Raw genomic sequence first — 20008 nt, forward strand, 5'->3', positions numbered from 1 at the left:
TACCTACACACACTTGCTTACTTTTATATGCGTAGACCTGCTTTTTCTTGCTGTTGTTTTGGCTTTTTGTGGCTCTTAATTTTTTTTTGTTTTTGAACATAAGCTTTTGTGTTGACCTCTACTAAATATTTGGAAAATTCTTGAAAATCTGCTTACTTTGATAATCTTTGATTAATTTAATTTATGGTTTGGTGCTTCTTCTTGATGCTTTTTCGTTTGGTGTTGGTTGCTAATGCTTTCTCGATGTCTTCATTTCGTGTCGTTTGTTTATTTTTCCTTAAAACTTTTGTGTAATTTTTGTATTATTGTCCGTTCTTCTTTGTATTTATTCCCATATTTTTTATTACATTTTTTATATCCTGGTCCATTCCTCTATGTATTTATTATCATAATCTCGAACCGCTGATGCCATATTTTTGTACTGATACGATTTTCCACTTTGATTACATTACCCAACGCAGATATTTCCCAGCGTCACTACTTAAAATATCTACTTACTTAAGGCATGTTTTCTCGGATACAGCAAACAACACAATATACTTTTTCTTAATACAACCCCGTAAACTTGATATATTTATAAAAATTACTTACAGTGTATCACTAAAGTAAGTATGCAGCGATGATTTCACCATGGTACAAAAGAAATAAAACTCAAAAGTAACACTACGAAAACAAAATACAATTTTATTTATTTTTCAAAGTCTTATATACATATTTACAACAAAAAATAATATAAAAGTAATTCTTGTTTTAGCCAGATCGGCTTAATATGAAAAAAGTCTTAAAATCACATCACAAAAATAAGTATGCATTCAATCAAAAACCGAATTCAAGAACAATTTTTAAAATTATAATAAACTGTTAATATTTCGTTGGATAGCCTTTACTCTTTTTGACAGCTTTTAACCGCGATGACATAGAGTTTACCAGGTCACAGAAGTTGGAATCTTTCCCCATTCCTCCATAAGTGCTTTCTTTAGGTCATCTTAGCCATTTATTTTATATTTCCTTATTTGTCTGTCAAGATGTTCCCACAAATGTTCAATGACATTGAAATCTGGCGATTGAGGTGGTGTTTTTAATTGCTTTGGTGTGTTATACAGCAGCCATTCTCTCACAACTAGAACAGTATGCTTGGGGTCATTGTCCTGTTGGAAGACAAATGATCGCTCAAGCCCCAATTTTAATGCACTTTGCTTCAAATTATCCTTCAAAATGTTGAGATAAACAGTTTTGTCCATTATCCCTTCAATCACAACCAGATTTCCTACACCAGAAGCCGCCATACAACCCCACACCATTATTGAACCGCCACCATGTTTAACTGTGCCGGTCATGTTTTGAGGATCGAGCTCTGAATTTACTTTTCTCCATACTTTTTCTCGTCCGTCGGAACCAAAAAATATTAAATTTACTCTCGTCAGAGAAAATAATGGTATTCCAAAAGTTTTGGTCTTTGGTTTCGTGCAGTTTTACAAATTCAAGTCTTTTCTTTCTGTTAGTAGTATTTATAAACGGCTTTTTACGGATGTACCGACCATGGAAACCAGCAGTATACAAAGCACGACGAATGGTTTGGGGGTTAGAAGTCTTGCCAGTTTCTTTTTCCATTTCAGCCTGTATTTTAGGGGCACTCGTTTTGGGGTTTTTCTGTACCTTTCGTACAATTATCCTGCGTTCCTGCTCCGTGAAAATTTTCGGGCGACCAGTTCTTGGTTGGTTCTTGCTATTACCTTCTCTTTTAAATTTTTCAATAATTTTTTGTACCGTGTTTCCTTTTATTATCTTTGTACAATTTTATTATTAAATCCTCCATATCTTGTGAAAGTTCTTTGCCTCAACGAGCCATGACCAAAATTTTAGCTTGAATTCACTTTATAACTTTAAAAATAATTCGCGCTTACACAACGAAACAAATTTGATGGTTTTTGTCGCAAATAAATCACATAAAGACTAACGAAATACACAAATTTGCGAACTGCATACATACTTTTGTTATATGATTTTTACCGTTTCCTACGTAATGACGCCAGACAAGATAACGGAACAATATGTCGGCATCGTGTCTTTTATATTCTTGTTAGGGATTCTGCATAGCAATTACATACCTACATTTGATAAAAATATGTCGAATTATTTTGGGAATAAATTCACATATTCAGCTGTTAATCATGGTGCATACTTACTTTAGTGATACACTGTAACTATATTTTTAATTTTTGTTATTCAATATTTTTCCGTATTTGAAAATTACCATCCACTTTTCAATTCTCCGTTGGTCACCCGGGTCTGGCCAGAACTGACGTGAACTTAACATTTTTCTATTATAGCCAACGACTGAAACTTCCAGGTAGCTTCCTTAAATCTAGTTTTCTATAGATTTATGGATATAGGCTTTTAAAGGGATCCTCGAATAGGACGAAAGCGAAAAAAAGGCTGGACCCCTATATATGTGGCAAATGCGCCACATTTATAATTCGTTTTTAAGTATAGCAGGTATACATTTTTAAGTCCTTACCTTTTTCATTGGTTTTGGCATGCATTGAGCTACATACAGCAGAAAAAATAATCGGTGAAAATATTTTAGTTTGTGGATAAAAGATTTTTTGATGTGTTAAGAAGCGGCCACCTTGGCATCACAAGATCTACTCGGATTTATTCGGAGGTCTGGCAGATTCAAAGAAAGTTAAAGAGGGAACCCGACTTCAGTGACAATGGACTTAATGTGGTCTGAGTGCTGTACTTGCTAGTTGTTTTTTATACCGGCATTCAATAACTTGTGTTCAATTCACTAACTTTGAGACTTTCCGCTGAGAGTCTATCTTTGCTACTTAAGATGATTAGGGTATTCAGTAGCTGGAAGTCACAAAAAGTTCGCAAATATGTTAGTGAGAAATTTTGAGACAGTCAGATGATACTTTGTTCTATTTAGATATATATTTTTTCCTCATTGACATAAATTTAACAAGAGACTGCTTGCTGGATAGCAAACTGGTCTAAAAATGAGATTTCACTGGTGAAAGTCTCTATTTCTGACTGCTTATTGAAAAAACACTTCTGTTCGGTGTTTGTCCGAGCTCCTTCTCGTAGGGGCGATAGAGACACTTTTTCCATCAATTTGCTTTTTTGTGCACGGAGATTCGAACCTATGCACTCCCGAACAGTAGTCAGCATCATTACTGAATAGCGGCATCAATTTTCCCTTTCAATATTCCTCCACAAACACCAACAAAATTATACTCTATGCTTTATTTAAAAACGATAGTTTTAATTATTATTATTTTTTTCTTCCTTGTTCACTCCTTTCGGGAGCATAGAGCCTCGACAAGACTGAGTCTTGCGTTGGTTTCCTTAATCTGTTTTTGATTTCTGACAGCGTAGGGAATTATCCTGCCGCTACAATTATTTTTATAGTGACCTAAAAAAATATTGAAAATTAGAAAATCCGTTTCTTTTTCTTGTTTTATCATTTTAATAAAGGGTGGTTAAGTTTCAAGGGCCGGTGTTGATTTTGAATAAAATACAATTTTTTCAGGAAATTATTATCATTTCTCTTTATTATGATAATATTGGTTTGGCTCAATTACGTATAGAACAAAATATCAGCCAAATGGTCGTTGGCATTTAGGTGTGGTTCACATTCAACATCGGCCCTTGAAATTTAACCATATATATGCATATATATTTTTTATTAAACGTATAATTAGCGCGTACACCCTGTATTGGATGTACTGGGTGTTTTGTTGAGCTCCTCCTCCTATTTATGGGGAGCGAGTGTTGTTGCTTTTTCACCATTAGAGGGGCGTGTGGTTTTATGCCTTCTCCGAACGGCAGATCGACTTGCTTACTCACAAAGCAGTCCGAAAGATTTAGAGACCTTGTTGCGGTACTGAGGTATTAACGAATTTTCGAGATATATATCGTAAAGAGTAAACCGCCAAAAGAATGAAAATACATTAAAGGAACATTTTAAACATCTTATAAAACAACGCCGATGTTCTTCTGTTTGAATTTTAGAACAACTCCCATACCAGTAAGTATCGAATACTTCTCTCCTTTCTCTCAGAATTAAAATTAAAATTAGAAAAAAAAAATTGCCCAAAAGATGCTGAAAGAAATAAGCGAAATTGTTGATGTTGTAACAACATAAACATTCTTAATGAATTTTCGAGCAATGCTCTTCTAATGACAGCCCTCCGCTTAAGGGGTTACATACGTCCAGCAGCGCCAAAAATGCGCTGAAAGAAAAACAGCTTTTAGAAGGGATAACAATTGAAATAAATGTAACAAAAATTTTATGCAATGTTTATTAGTAATTAAATTTTATAAAAAAAATTATTTTAATTTTGCTTTACAAAAATTAGTATATAAAGAATCACGTAACCCAAAGTGCAATGAAAGAAAAGTTGCTCCACGGTCTGCATCATTTCTTCTTGAAATGTTGATGGATCTGTAAAAAGTAAAAAAATGCTTGTAAAGTAAAATTGTAGTTATAGTCTGTAGAGCCGAATTTTTGAATTTCAAAAAAATTTTCAATTTACGGTATTTAAAAAGAAGGGTATGCGTTTTACGTCATAAATGTCGCACTTTAATTATGTTTATACAATTTTTTAATAAAAATATCAAAAATCAAAAATCAAATCTATAGAGAAAACACTTTCGGATATTAAAAAAAAAGACCGCATCAAAAAATATTAAAGACTGTATGAGTTACCATGCAGACGGTGCCGGAAAAAGTAGTTTCGAGAAAAACAAGTTTAAGGGGTACATGGGGTTTCATGGGTTCAAAAAATCTTTTTTTTTGTTACTTATTAGTTTCTACAACATTTCAATAATATTATCCTATATTAAATTTTCGAGTCGATCTGATTAATGGTTTCGGAGATCCAGCCTTTGGAATATGTGCGCTTCAAGCCACTTTTATTGTTACTCAAAACTTTAAACGCGTTTTTCTCGGAACTGTGTTTTCAAAGTTAGTTGTCAAATGTTCTCGGAAACGACTCAACCGATCTTGATGAAATTTTACACAGGTGTTCGAGATACAATTTACTCCAGCTTGAACGAAGGATTTTGTTTTTTTTTTTTCAATTACAACTATTTAAAAAAACAAAATGTGAAGCAAATTTGACCGAAATTTTCATTTGTTTGGAAAAATGTCTGCCAAAATTCCAAGTTTTACTTTTTTTCTTTCCTCCGTTCAAGCACGAGTTTATGGTCTTAACTAAAACATTTAGTTTAGTTTTTTTTTCATTTTTGATGATCCTGTCAGTAGTTATGCTGACAACGCGGGCGCATTTTTTTTTCAAAAGGTCACCAGAAATTACGTCGCAATGGAGAAGTTTTAATTTTTGTTTTTTGAAAATTTCAGAAATTATTCTTTAACTATGTATCTATAAGACAGAAAACAGTTTGAAATAAATAAATAATTTTTTACATAGAAAAAAAATATTAGAAACAGACCTTTTTTTACGCGACGAAACCCATGTAACCCCTTAAACTTTCAAGTGCAAGCGAAGGACAGCTACCTGTGCGCATCAAACTCTCTCATCGGGCAGTTACATTTTCTACCATAACTTTGTATCTATGGGGAGTTTTTCCGACTTCCACAGAAATACGCCTAAAACTATAAAGAATAATAATTCGTAAAAAAAAAATCGATTTTTTGAAAATTCTGGACGTATGTAAGCGCTTAATACCTGTCCGTATTGTTCCGAGAACCTAAGGATACTTCTGCTCGCTTTGAAAAACTGCTTTTAGCAAAAAATTTTAACCAACCCAAAAGTACGTAATAATTTAGAGGGGAGCCGTTTTAATGGAAAAATCCATTACTTAAAGTGGTTATCATTCATATTATTTTTTTTAATAAAAGTACCACTCTCATCTATAACTTTAAATTTTCAGATTAACATCAAAGTAATTTAAATTCAATCACATTTAAATACCATGAAACCAAGCACAAAACACAAAAAAATAAAAAAAAATTAATCCCATAAATCAGTATCGGAAAAATGCCACTCTGCCTTCTCGCCCACTCTTATAAAATTATATTAAATATTCATTTTCCACCAATCGAAATTAAATTTGGTATCAAATATAATTTCAATTTCATTCTTTCTACATTAGGTTTTTTTTGCAAAACCATGTTAATTCTTAGTTTTTCAAGCAATGACAATTTCAATGTGTCAAATGTTTTTGTGTCTTGCAATATGGCTATGAATTTTATAAAATTTGAAATAAATGAAAATGTCACACAGACAGAGACACCATTTTTTTCGACTTGCCCAAATATTGCTACATTTCCGCTGACTTTTGCCGCAATTCCATTTCGTGCCTTTACCTGATTTTTTGCTTCAAATATAAATATGACTTGCTTTTTTTAAGTGAACACACATATTTATGTATTGTATATATGTATTAGTACACATGTCATAGCATATTATGTGTGTATTTGGGTGTCAACAAGCATTTTATTATAAATATTTGAGTTGAGACAACTCACTCGCAATTTCACACAACCTGTCGTTCGACACTATGAATGATACACTTTTCGGCGCCATAAAATATTCATGCGACTGAAAATATCTGTACTTGTGCGCACATAAAAACAATGAAGAAAATGTATATACATAGGTGTATTGCACAAAGAGTGTTTTAGTTTCAACTTATGAACCTCTGGAGTATGCCGAAAATAGTCAGCAGCGGAGCAGTTCCATTCGCATATGAAGTTAGAATCGTTAGTGCGAAGTTTTCTAACTAGCCTTCAGTTTTAAGTCGACCCGGAATGGCATTTTATTTTTTATGAGGAGCTTTTTCATGGCAGAATTACACGCGAAGGTCTGCCATTGCCAGCCGAGAGGCGAGCGCTATTAGAAAAACTTTTTATATCACGAAGATTCAAACCTACGCGCTTCCGAATGGTAGTCCCTCACCAACCCATTCGGCTACGGAGGCCACCAATATCATCTCCTAACTGATATTTTCCATTCCCTTGCGCCCAACTTAGTTAGGGGAAAATTAATGTATTTGGTCTTACAGTATCTCCGATAACTCATGAAAAATATGTACATTGACCGTCTTCTTGAACATCGAGTAGACTTTCGCTGACACGAAGTTTTTTTTTTCTTTTGTTTTTTTGGGAAAGCATCTCCAGTGTACTAATTTAACTCATTAAAACTTCCTTGGCTGAATGAGGTTGTGCGTTACTACCATATGGTAGAGCCCTGACTCGAGATCTACTATGGGTATGAAAGTTCAAATGATATAGAAGGTTTTTTCTAGTATCGTTGGCCCCTCGGGAGGTAATTACAAACTTGCAATTGTATAGGAGAAGGAGCTGGGCCAAGGAACAAGCAGATAGTGTAAGCGCAAGCCTCCTACCGTCCGAGTAACAATCCCGGTTTGAGGAATAAGTTTTACATCAACATCTACTTGACTCCTACTTCAGTGTGATGATCTTGAAACTACCCCAGCATGGTTTATTCTTTGTTTTTTTGTTCGTTTTGCGGTTTAAAATGCCCAATGCATCATCGAAACTACCGTTGGAACAATGGTATGTTCGGGCACTAAAAAAACTCCCCCTCGTTTGGAACCGTCGCCCACCGTGGAACCGTTGTTTTCGCATTTCTCCAGAGTGGCGTACCATCTACTTCATTACAAAGGTTTATGGTGTCTGCGTCCAGGTTCTGCATTTTTATGCGGAGAATTCTTTCCGCGAAACCACTGATGATCTCCTACGTTTCCTTGGTATCTTGTCACTTACATTTTCAGTGGTTATGTGACCGGCTGCAATATCCAGCGCTCGACGTTCTTGTACCCAACGCGTGCATCGGAGGAATGTGTGTTCAGCGCCATCTTCGGCGGCATCCCCGTATATAGTATGCATGTGGCGAGTTTCGGGAAATACCTGTGCCTCCAAAGCACTTTGGTAGTATAAAAATTTACTTCACCGAAGTACCTACTGTTCCATCTGGCGAACCTCTTTTATTAACCTAGTCGTAGAGTCTATTTGCCTCCAAAGCCATATCTTTATTACGTTTAGTTCTGGTTCTCGTTTCTATGTCGTTTCTCGCTACACAGCTGCTGTGAATCTTTTCTGATTCTCTTAAGTTGTTCTGATATATTGAATCTATCTTGATTGAGATAACCTAAAGGTTGGTTAATCAATTCATTTTTGGCTAGATTGACATAATGTTTGTTCTTGGGTCTCACTTCCATGAGTATTGATGGTATGAATAGTTGTTTAGCAAATTGAAGTTCTTTCACTTTTGCTATGATCCCATAGTAGATGAGTTATAATGAAGTCTCACTTGGTTGAGGACGTTACTAACATGCAGCGCTACAAAAAGAATTTGACCAAAATGTAACGTCAGGCGCTCAAAAACGCTACTTAATCGGTCAAAGCAAACGTCTCTATGTTACTTGCCAACAAGGCAAAGAAAATGTCTGGTCACTGACAAATCGATTAATTAAGGATGCACCATTACATCGACCTCCAATGACGCTTCAATATAGCGGACTATACTCTGACACCAGCGCCGGCACAGCTGAAGCTCTCCTGCAACATTTCTTTCCTGACGACACCGTTGACTCTACGCGTGAACACCTCCACCGTCGCAATAGAAACAAACATTACCTTAACACACCCAAGGATGAACCATTCACTGAAGAAGAAGTACTCGAAGCGTTAGTAACCATGAATCCAAATAGAGCCCCAGGTTTAGATAACCTAACCTCAGACATATGCTTGGCTTTTACAAAGAAATATTCCAAATTTCTCACAGCTCTCTATAATGCATGCCTCCGTGTGGGTTACTTTCCAAAAATTTGGAAAAAGGCTTACATTAAAATTTTACCAAAGCCAAACAAAGTTGAAACTAATGAGCTAGGATCTTACCGCCCCATAGGACTCCTTCCTGTGTTCGGAAAGCTGTTAGAGAAACTCTTTACCAAACGCCTTATATATCATGCTGAATCGAATCAACTATGGTCTCCAAAACAATATGGTTTCAAAGAGCAGACCTCAACTTTGGATGCTTTGCGTAACGCAATTGAAACTATTGAGAAGGAGAAGCGTAAAAAGCGGCAGGTAATTTGTGTGTCTCTAGACATTAAAGGTGCGTTTGATCACGCTTGGTGGCCGGCGCTCTTAAATCAGCTAGAACGAATGCAAACTCCGTCTAATATTTACAGGCTTATTATAAGCTATCTTACAGATCGCAGCGCTTCACTAAATTACGCCGACGCCACTGCAACAAAAGCAACAACTAGAGGCTGTATCCAAGGGTCTGTATGTGGTCCAATTTTTTGGAACATTATCATAGATGAGCTTCTTTCTATGCCGCTGCCTGAAGGGTGTGAAATTCAGGCCTTTGCAGATGACATCCTCTTAATAGTCAGCGCCAAAACTGTAAAAGAACTGCAACTTTACGCTAATGATGCTTTGCGCCTAATATATAATTGGGGAAAGAATGTGAAGTTGACTTTTAGCGACACCAAGACATATGCTATGGCATTTAAAAGTAATGCTAAACAAGCTGAACTATTTTTAAATGGCAATCGACTAATCTTCGTCAAAGAAATTAAGTACCTGGGTGTAGTAATAGATGATCGACTGAGATTCACCAACCACGCTAAGTACGTTGTCGATAAAGCTCAGCGAGTATATAAAAACTTATGCCGATATGTTAGACCCACATGGGGTGTACACGCAGACAACGTTATCACAATCTATAAGCATGTTGTGGAGCCAACTATAACTTACGCTGCAAGTATATGGGGCAAAGCTATACAGTTTAATTATATTCGCCGTCTTCTTCGCTCGTTCCAAAGAACTTTCGCTATACGAGCAATCAGAGGCTTTCACACAGTTTCGGCTAATTCGGCTCTGGCGCTTGCAGGATTCACACCGCTGCATCTGAAGATAAAAGAAACTATGCAAATCGAAAGTGTCAAATTATCCGGAGTATATGATGAAACACTAAACGTCATGCTTGAACAACGCACTACACCAAAAAATCAACTACATCCTTCCGAGCGTCAGTCTATACGTTTTGAAAGTATAGCATCACAACAGGAAGCTGACAATACTATGGATGCAAATGCGACCCACATCTATACCGATGGAAGCAAGTTAGAAACAGGCGCTTGTGGATCAGCTTTTGTCGTTCATAAACAAGATGACGACTGGACGTCACGTAAATTTAAATTACATGACACATGCACTGTCTTCCAGGCTGAAGCTCTAGCAATTGACACTGCACTTAAATGGGCTCAGAATGAATTGAAAACTGAAAAGCTAGTCATATATAGCGACAGTCGCTCTTGTTTGGAAGCTATCCAAAATCGGAGCAACCCCAATCCTTTAATTGCATCAATTCATCAGCACCTGTACCTTCTTCGCCAGCGACACAGAATTGACTTTTACTGGGTCAAATCGCACATCGGTATTGAAGGAAACGAGCGTGCAGATGAACAGGCAAAAGAAGCAGCAAATCAAGGAGTCGATCCAGTATATACTGCATTTCCCTTAAGCTATGCTATACGGCAAATACGTTCTCAAATATTCGAGTCATGGCAGCAGGAGTATGCCGACGATACCACTGGCTCCATCACAAAGATTTTCTTTCCAATTCTTGAAGATGCGCAACTATACCGACAACTCTTTGGGATATCATTTGAATTGACACAGCTCTTTACTGGCCATGGTTTCAACAAGGCATACTTAAAGCGATTCAAAATCATTGACGAAGACTGGTGCCCGTGTGACCAACTCACTGTGCAGAGTATGCATCATCTTTTGCACGACTGCCCACGCTTTCACAGTGCACGACAGAGACACGAAACATTCTGTGCACAATATGATATTCCAGCATTCAACATAAAACAAATTTCAAAATATCCTAGTTTGATAACATCATTTAATGAATTTGTCAAAAAAATAATTGATAATTTAAAAAACTTCAATGCTTCAAACATTCCTACCTAATGTCTTAATCATAATAGTAATATAGTAGAATAACCATCTAACTGCTTGTATCCAATCGCAGGCATTTTATTTCAGTTAGTTTTGTTAAACTATAAAATATTTATGTAATTGAAAATACTTGTAATCTATCTGAATGTTATACTGCACATATGTATGAAAATATTTGCTCTAGAAAACAAACTAATTGAAATAATAAATTACTCGAAACGCAGTAAGCGCGTAGAGCCCAAGGAAAAAAAAAAAAAAAAACCTACCTATCCACCCACCTACCTACATGGAGTGGGATTACCAGTTATCATTTGAGAAGCTCCTCTGATGATCAGACAACAAGAGTAGCTGCAAAATGCTGCAGTAAGGCATGCGAGATTGTGAGCTCGGCTCTTCGCGTCCTTTTTACGTTGCAGTGACTACCAAAAGCTGTTTTCTCTCATTGAGTAGAAGATTTTTTAAGACCATAGGTTCAGTTACTTAAAGGAGGCACAGCGCTTGAATACGCTAATTAGATCAAATACCAAATCACCTCGCTCGAAGAGAATCTTAATACTGAGTTCCCTTCTTGATAAGACTCTAAGTAAAGCCCCTAGGCGCGTGTGAATCTACAAAAGTTTCAGTATTCGGAAATCCTCACACCTACAGTTCTTACAGAAATCTTCCTGTGGGCCCTCGCACCTGGTTGTCATATGACCAATATACTACAGTCCTTTTAGTATTCTTAGAAGGAGTCGTTGGTTCGCTTTTGAGAGTCTCAAAAAGTTTCGCGCTCTTCGTTTGTCAAACGTCCTAGCGATTCTCAGATCTCAAATGTTTAGAATTTAGTTCACCAGCTGTTAGTAGTTGATTTAACCTGCCGCTCTTCTTCCATCCACTGCTCATCTTATCAAAGCGGAGGACTCAAAGGTACGATTACGCGAATCCTGTTTCTGCATTTATCCGTGGCACTCTAAGTGTGGTTTCTCATAATCCTTGTATGTTCTGGAATCTAATGCAGATTAGCACTGTGAATAATCAAAGATATTATAAATTTCCATCGAAAAGTTTAATTCCACCTGGCTGCAAAGAAGCCGAACTTTTTAGTTAACAGGTTCATCATGCATACCGGCTTTGCTATCCCCGTCGTTAGTCAAGGGTTGCAGCTGTAACCTATATTTAAAACTCTCACTTTAATCTCTTCTTCGTTTTTATTTGAAATTTGTATGCATTCTATTTAAGTTATGCTATTTAATTTTGTTCTGAATTTCTTGCAAATTATTTTAATAACATTTATGCATGTAATCTCCTAGTAAGCTTCCTAGCGCTTCTTTTCGAACTCATCCACAGCAAGTACAAATTTTTAATAAACCGATTTTCTCGACTACTGCACTTTTTACGCCTTTCCGATATCCTAAGTGCATGTTTTTTATTTTCATTTACTAAATTTCCTTGTTCACTTTTTGATGCTGTTGTACTCCCTCGTATTTAATTTACTCAGTGTTGCCTTAATTTAATTAATTTCTTCTTACCTTACTTTTTGTTTGTGTATTTTAATAATCACTTTTGTTGTTGTTCGTTTGTTTGCTATTACTTAATATTTATTTAATTTTCTTGCGGTCTTTTTAATTCGAAAATTATAATTTATTATCCGTTTTTCACAAGCATCAGCTTTAGCGGTATTACAATTAACTAACGTCAACTTTTTTCTTGGTTTTCCTCCTCTTCAATGCCCAACAGCGCCATTAGCGCCCACCATTGTTCCAGAGGACTGTTCAGCGGAAAATAATTCGGTTACAGTGGCGTGGCAAGCACCGGCCCATTCTTTCGTCGATGGCTATGTACTGGAGTTGGATGATGGCAGCGGTGGGGAGTTCAGGGTGAGTGTGAATAATAATTCTTGCGTTTATTTTTCCTGTATGTGTTGTTAACTGAAATTAGGCGCGCTTTAGTAAATTATTATTGAAAAAATAATTGTTTGTATTATGACTATGAGATTGAATAAATTTCGCTGATGAATATAAAACACAAAATCCGAAAATCATTAGGTCATTAGAATAATTACACTGTGCAACACAAAAAAATACAGATTATATTCGGCGTGCCATTTTGTTGTCATAAGCACCAATCAGTGGTCTCACAAACCACTACCACAGTTAATCGAGAATTTTTTGAATTGACTTAGTCACCTTAATGTTTACAGTATTCAATTTTTTTTTTATAAAATGAATTGATTAGATTATAATTTATTTATTCGGTACTGGTTTGCTGTGCCTATTTGAAAACAAAATAACATAAAAGCTGTGGGAATCCCACTATGCAGTTTTCAGGGATTACTGAGCATTGGATAAGCTATTAATGAAAACAAAGCCACTCTTTTAAGATGGATTAAATCCTATCTCTCCTCTCGGAAATGTGTTGTTAATGTTGATGGAGCGTCATCTATTTCTTTTATTGCGTCCTCTGGTGTACATCAGGGAAGTATACTGGGTCCCCTACTTTTTATACTTTTTATTAATGACATTTCTAGTTGTTTTAATAACGAAAATTTTCTCTTGTATGCCGATGATTTAAAGATATACTCGGGGATTGCAAGTACAGTGGACTCTTTAAACTTTCAATCTGATTTAGATAACGTTGTTGCTTGGTGCAAAAGAAATAAGATAGATTTAAATATAAGCAAATGTTTTTATATTTATTATTCTAAATCTTGTTCTCTTATACCCACTTCCTACCACATTTGTGATTCTAGTCTATCCGATCGAAGTGAAATTACTGATCTAGGTGTGGTATTTGATTCTAAATTCTCTCTTCAAAAACATTTAAATCACACCATTTCAAAGTCTTATTCCGTACTTCCGTTTATTCGACGTTTTAGTTCGGACTTTGTTGATCCATATACTCTAAAGTTATCATAGTATAAACGTCTCTGGTGCGTTTGAAGTTGAAATACGCCGTCTTTATTTGGAGACCATATTATGCTTGTCATATTAGTAGGCTTAAACGTGTCCAGAAAGCTTTTGTGCGTCATGCTTTGCGTTCTTTACATTTCACTGATCCAATTCCATCCTATAAAAGTCGGTGCTTGCTTATAAATCTAAAATCACTAGATATTAGAAGGACTATTCTCTCCATTACTTTCCTCTTCGATTTGATAAATGTGGTTATTGACTCCCCATCGCTACTCGAGAAAATTAATTTCAGTATTTCTCAGCGAAGTTTACGGAATCATGACTTTTTGGTTCTAAATGAATTGCTGAACTAAATTCTTAGTATTACCTAATAATCTTCCTCGGTAAATTATAATAAATGTTATCTTTTTCTTTAACTCATTACAATTGAAACTAGTCAATTATAAGTTTAATTTTATTTTGATTAATTTTTTTAGCATTAATCTGTTTTCATAGTCTGTAAGAAATATACTATATTTTTTAGGCTATTAATTAATTAATTAAATAAAATAGGCTAAAAATATAATATATACAGGGATAGGGATGTGTTGCTCAAAACTACTGAAATTTTTTTCTAACAATTTTTAACAAAAATGAAATTAATATTTTTCCACGAAACAATTTTTCTTTTTTTCAACAAATTTTTAACAAAAACAACTGAATAATTGTTATTGTTTGTTGTTTGAAAATATATATTATTTTATTAAAAAAATTAAATGTAAAAACAAAACAAAAAAATAACAAAAGCAACTAAATATTCTTCCAAAAAAACTTTTTTCCCAAAAATTTTCATATGCAATATTTTTCCAAAACTATTTTTTTTCCAAAGTCAAAAAACCGTTTTCGAAAAAAAAGTGAATATTTTTCTAAAAAAAAAAAAAATATAAGTTAAAAAAAAAATTAAATGTCAAAAATCACTCTAGAATCATTCTAAAAAATCTATACCAAAATTTTCAAAACAATTTTTTTTTTCAAAACAAATTTTATTTTTGAAAACATATTTTATTCAAAAACAAAAAGAAAATGTTGAAAAGATCCAAAAAATCACAAAAATAACTGAAAACTTAAAAAAACAATTTCCATTTTTTTTGTACAAAAACAACTGAATATTTTTCCAAAAAAAAAATTATTCAATAAGTTAAAAAAAAAAATTAAATATCAAAAATCACACTAGAACCACTCTAAGAAAATCTAAAGAAAAATTTTCCAAACAATTTTTGTTTTCAAAACAAGTTTTATTTTTGAAAATATATTTTATTCAAAAAAAAAAGGAAATGCTGAAAACTTAAAAAAAAAAATTTCCAATTTTTTCATTTATTTCCATTTTTTTTTTTTTCAAAAACAACTGAATATTTTTGAAAAAAAAAAAAACATTTATTCAATAAATTCAAATCAAATTAAATTTTAAACCTTTTGGGACGAGTGTCGGTATATAACCGCCCAAACCATTTTACCATTCCGAACGCGTGTCGGCATACAGCCGCCCAAATTAGTTCGTAGCTGCAAGGCTCGCGACGCCTGTCGTTCTGAGCGATAAGAAACGCATAGGTATACCAAAGGAGTCAGGTTTTCCTTTAAAGACTTAGGGGCCATTAGCGATGAAGTCTTATCTTCCTTACAATGTAAACTTACGATGTGGCACGACGGTATAGTCATATCGAATTTCATTTTTTCGATTCAGTCTCTCAGTGTCACCGCCAGAGGAACCAGCAGGCTTTTTATATTTTTTATTTATATTTTATCCTACGCGCGATGGGGAAGCAATCTAGAAATGATACGTTAGATAGTGACAGTTCTGACGAATATTACTTTGAATCTGATAAGACGGAATATGACGCCATTACTTCGTCAAGTGGAAGTGAAATCCGTAAAATAAGTAATCCAGTCAGGCATTTCAACATTAGCAGTGACAGCAGTTTGTTTATAATTATTTTCTGATTTTATGAACAAATTTCTTGTTTTTATAACGTTCAACGTATTTATTTTCCTTAGTGCGCAGTCCAATACCTCTTCGTCCCCAAAGGGTTAAAAAGATCACTTAAAAAAAAATTCTAATATATATATTATCAAATTTTTCAACATCGAATAAAGCACAGAACTATAAATTTTTTCCAAATTTTTTCAGTTACTTTGTAAAGGGTGGTTAAGTTTCAAGGGCCGGTGTTGATTTTGAATAAAATAGATTTTTTTTAGGAAATTATTATAATTTCTTTTTATTATTATAATATTGGTATAGCTCAATTACGTATGGAACAAAATATCGGCCAAATGGCCGCCGAGGCCTCGGCCGGCACACGTCCATCCGATGGTCTAAATTTTCGATGACGCTGAGGAATAATTGAGGTTCTATGCCATAACCTCAAAGAAAGAAGTCCTACGGTGTCGTTGACGCTTAGGTGTGGTTCACATTCAACATCGGCCCTTGAAATTTAATTTGAAGTAGCTCACAATTTTTGTTGATTTTTCAACATTTTTTTTCCCCTGACGGTGTTGCGTATTTACTCCATATAACGAATTCACGACGCTTTTTTTAGAAGCAATTTTCAAAATTTCCAAACGCTCAAATTTCTTTGCCGAGCGCTTAAATTTCGTAGCTATAATTCGGAATTATAATACTAAGTTTATATCCCGTTTTTTGATCTCAAAGTTGCCTCAGCTGTCAGCAAAGTTGCGGTGTAAGAAGAAATCCCACTGACCAGTGGCTCAAACTCTACATAGACAAGTCTTTCACTTGCATATTTAAATTCTTATTTTTATTTTTACAACAACTATGCCTACATATGTATGTATATTCATAGTTATAATTTAATATTTATGTATAATATAATCTCTCACATCTCCCACTTTATGCTTCTTAGGAGGTCTATTGCGGCAAGGAAACAATTTGCACCGTCGACGGACTCCACTTCAATTCAATGTACAATGCGCGCGTGAAGGCCTTCAACAATGCGGGCGAGGGTGAATACTCCGAGCTCATTGGATTGCAAACAGCGGAAGGTGAGTTAGTAAATATAATAAACACAAAACAGTCGGCCAACTGAAGTGTGGCATGCCTCATAGAAAACATGCAAAAACATAACTACAACAGGAAAAAGTAGTACAAAACTAGACCTCAGATGGCGCTTTGGATTCAAATGGGAGAAAATGCTTACCATATTTACGCGTTGTTGTGCATTCATTTTTGTTTACCTATAGATTCCAATATTTCAATTAAGCTGCTAAAATCTCTACTTGTATAAAGACAAAAGGCAAAGTAGTCGGATGGGTGTGTAAGTAGCAAAGGGTTGATTCTAAGTATTGTGAGTGGTGGAGTAGTTGACAGGCAGGCAGGAGTGCCAAGTGAAATGTTGAGCGGTAGCGTTGGGGAGCGTACGCGGCGCAATAGGAAGGAGTGGCAGCGCATGGAATTCTAAGAAGACCTAAGTTGCTGCAAAAGTGAAGTTGAACATTAGAGACTTTTGTGTAGCGCGAAAGCGGGGTGTTGCTACGTAATAAATGAATAAAATGAAGTGGGCTTCAGCTCATCTTATAAGTTCTCCGACGGTTTGCTCAAAAGCATTTTAATTCGTAAATATTTTGTATATATAATATCACACATTAGGGTGAACCAATTTTTATGGGAACATTTTTCTCAATTTCGTTACTATCAGATGCGGACTCTACATGAAATTCTAAGAACAAACGTCTATTAGAACACAACTCTGAAACCAATTTCGCGCCGCCCAGAATTTTACCTACCTTTAATTAACGCGAAAATCAATAAGGAGTTATGAAAATGAAGATAGAAAAACAAAAAACCGAATATCTGAAAGCAAAAAGGCTTTTATATCAAAACAATTGAGAAAGCAAATTTTGTGATTATGAAATTAACATTTTTTTGTCAAAACATTTTTTTTTTAAATATTGCAAAATTTATTGTATTTGACGTGTTTTTTTTTTTTTTTGAAGTTTTATTTTAATTTACATTTAAAAAAATTGCATACAGTCACTTTTCTTATTAGCATATAAAAAAAATTGCATATAATTTGCTTTGTGGTACAACCATGGGATTCTTCAAGTAAAAAATAGATGTCAAGAATGAGTTCTGCAAAAATAAATTTGGAAAATCTCCAAGTACAACTTTGTATTAAAAAAACACCATTCATAATCCTCTAATTCTTGCCTGGGCAACCCTGGTCGGGTCTTTGCTTCTGCGCATATGCCTCCAATTGTCTCGTTTTCTTGCCTGCGGTTTCTCTATGCCCGAAATCCCAAAAAATCTGCGTCTTCATCTACATCGTCAATCCATCTGAGTAGCGTGCGGCAGCTTCTTTCTTCTATGTCTGTGGAACTTTCTAAAGAGTATTTGCTGGGGTGGGTAATAAGTACTACCCCGTAATGTATGACCTGCCCATCTCAGTCTATTGGTCATCATTGTGGTTATTACAGGCGGCTGCACTTACAGTTTTTCGATTTCATGACTGTAGCGCTTCCGTCATTCGCCTTTATCACATATCGTGCCAAAAATTTCCCGCATAAGTTTCCTTTCAAATATCAACAGTTTCTGTTTATCCGCTTATCTGAGTGATTTCACTACCCTATAGCACGGCTGGGATAATAATTGTGCGGTACAGCGAAATATTTGTTCTCATGTCTAGAAGGCGGCTCGCCTTGGGTGATTGCACAAAGAGAAATTGCAGCGGTTCGCCATAAGGATTCTATGAGCAATTTCTGCAGGAGTTATGTGGTTATGATCAATGGTCCATTTACTCTATTTGTATCTCCATACGGACTTTGTGTTAGTTAAAAATAGCTTTTTTAAAATTTTTAAATTTTCTTTCTTTTTGGATTCAGAGTTATGCTCTAATGGATTTTTTTTCTTAGAATCTGAATCTGCTAGGAATGATGTCGAAAAAAAATGTGCCCATCCTAATATACATATAAAATACCTTGTATACACATACATATAGATATAAAACATAAATCCTGTGTATGATGCAGAAAATATTCTATCACTCTTAGCTCCAGTGCTGGCGCGCTCTTCTGCCTATTTGCCGTACGCTTTTCTCTTCTTCGCTTCATTTAAATTACTGACAACTTCGCATGCAAAGCAACCATTGACCTCTTTCACAATAACCTAGCAAGAGCAACAACAACAACAACTAGTATATTTCCCTGCAAATAAATTTAACGGTGTTTACACGCAATTTTCTGGTAGGCGCAAACTAATTATGAAAATAATGCAATATGAAATGTGGTTTCTGCAAAGGCTTCTGAGGCGCTGTGGTTTGTGGTTCTTTCTATACCCCAAATGGAGGAGCGGGACAATCTTTGATAAACCAAAAAAAATTTGAACAAAAATTGTTGGGGAAAATCTTTGATTTGGTTGAAGTTTTTATGGATTCTATATCGTTGACCAAAATTTTAAGAATTTCGTGATTTTTAACTAGGAGACTCTTCTTCAAAAATTCATAACTCTGGTTCTATTCGAGATAAAAGCTTCTTATCGCTAAAATAATGAAACTATAATTTAAATAAAAATTACGAGAGACTTAAGTAATACTGGGTCGGGGAATAAGTTCGTAGCGTTTTTATCGAAGACTTTTATTTAAACAAACAAAAATAACTATATCAATAAGTTAATGAATTATAATTAAGTTGTTGAGCAAGTTTTTAAGGACCTCTGTGTAATCGAAGGGGGCGTTACCTATGGTCATATGGTCAGGAGGAGCGGAAAAGATGGTAATCGGTCGGTGCAATTTCCGGAGAATAAGTCGGGTGCTAAAGGACAGACCTCCCATTGAAGCTCTTGGAGTGTGGCTTGACGATTTCCCAGTGCGCCATGCTCTTCCAGTCCCACCAAACACATATCACGATCATCTTTGGATGAAGATCCGGCTTGAATCTCGGCTTTGGCGTATCTCCTGGAGCCACCCACGCCTTTCTTTGCTTCATATTGATGTATACGCACCATTTCTTATCTCACGTGACGATTCGGCGCAGTTTATGCCCGCGTGTTGCTCGATGGTGGGTGAGATGCTGAGAAGCTATTTATGTGGGGACTTTCTTTGTTTTTTTTTTTCGTTGAGCTCGCTTGAGCACCCAGGCTCCCAATTGTTCGATAAAT

At 35.2% G+C, this 20008-nt stretch overlaps 1 protein-coding gene across 1 annotated transcript in view; it reads left to right on the forward strand.

Annotated features, from left to right (window-relative positions):
• Nucleotides 1-20008, forward strand: part of LOC128864837 (E3 ubiquitin-protein ligase TRIM9) — a 66549-nt gene that overhangs the window by 24563 nt on the left and 21978 nt on the right. Inside the window, exons 8-9 of the mRNA XM_054104594.1 lie at nucleotides 12692-12831; nucleotides 16761-16899. Of these exons, the coding sequence (XP_053960569.1) occupies nucleotides 12692-12831; nucleotides 16761-16899 (279 nt within the window). The remainder of the gene's footprint in view (nucleotides 1-12691; nucleotides 12832-16760; nucleotides 16900-20008) is intronic.

This window comes from Anastrepha ludens, chromosome 5, assembly GCF_028408465.1.
Source record: "Anastrepha ludens isolate Willacy chromosome 5, idAnaLude1.1, whole genome shotgun sequence".
Taxonomy (NCBI): domain Eukaryota; kingdom Metazoa; phylum Arthropoda; class Insecta; order Diptera; family Tephritidae; genus Anastrepha; species Anastrepha ludens.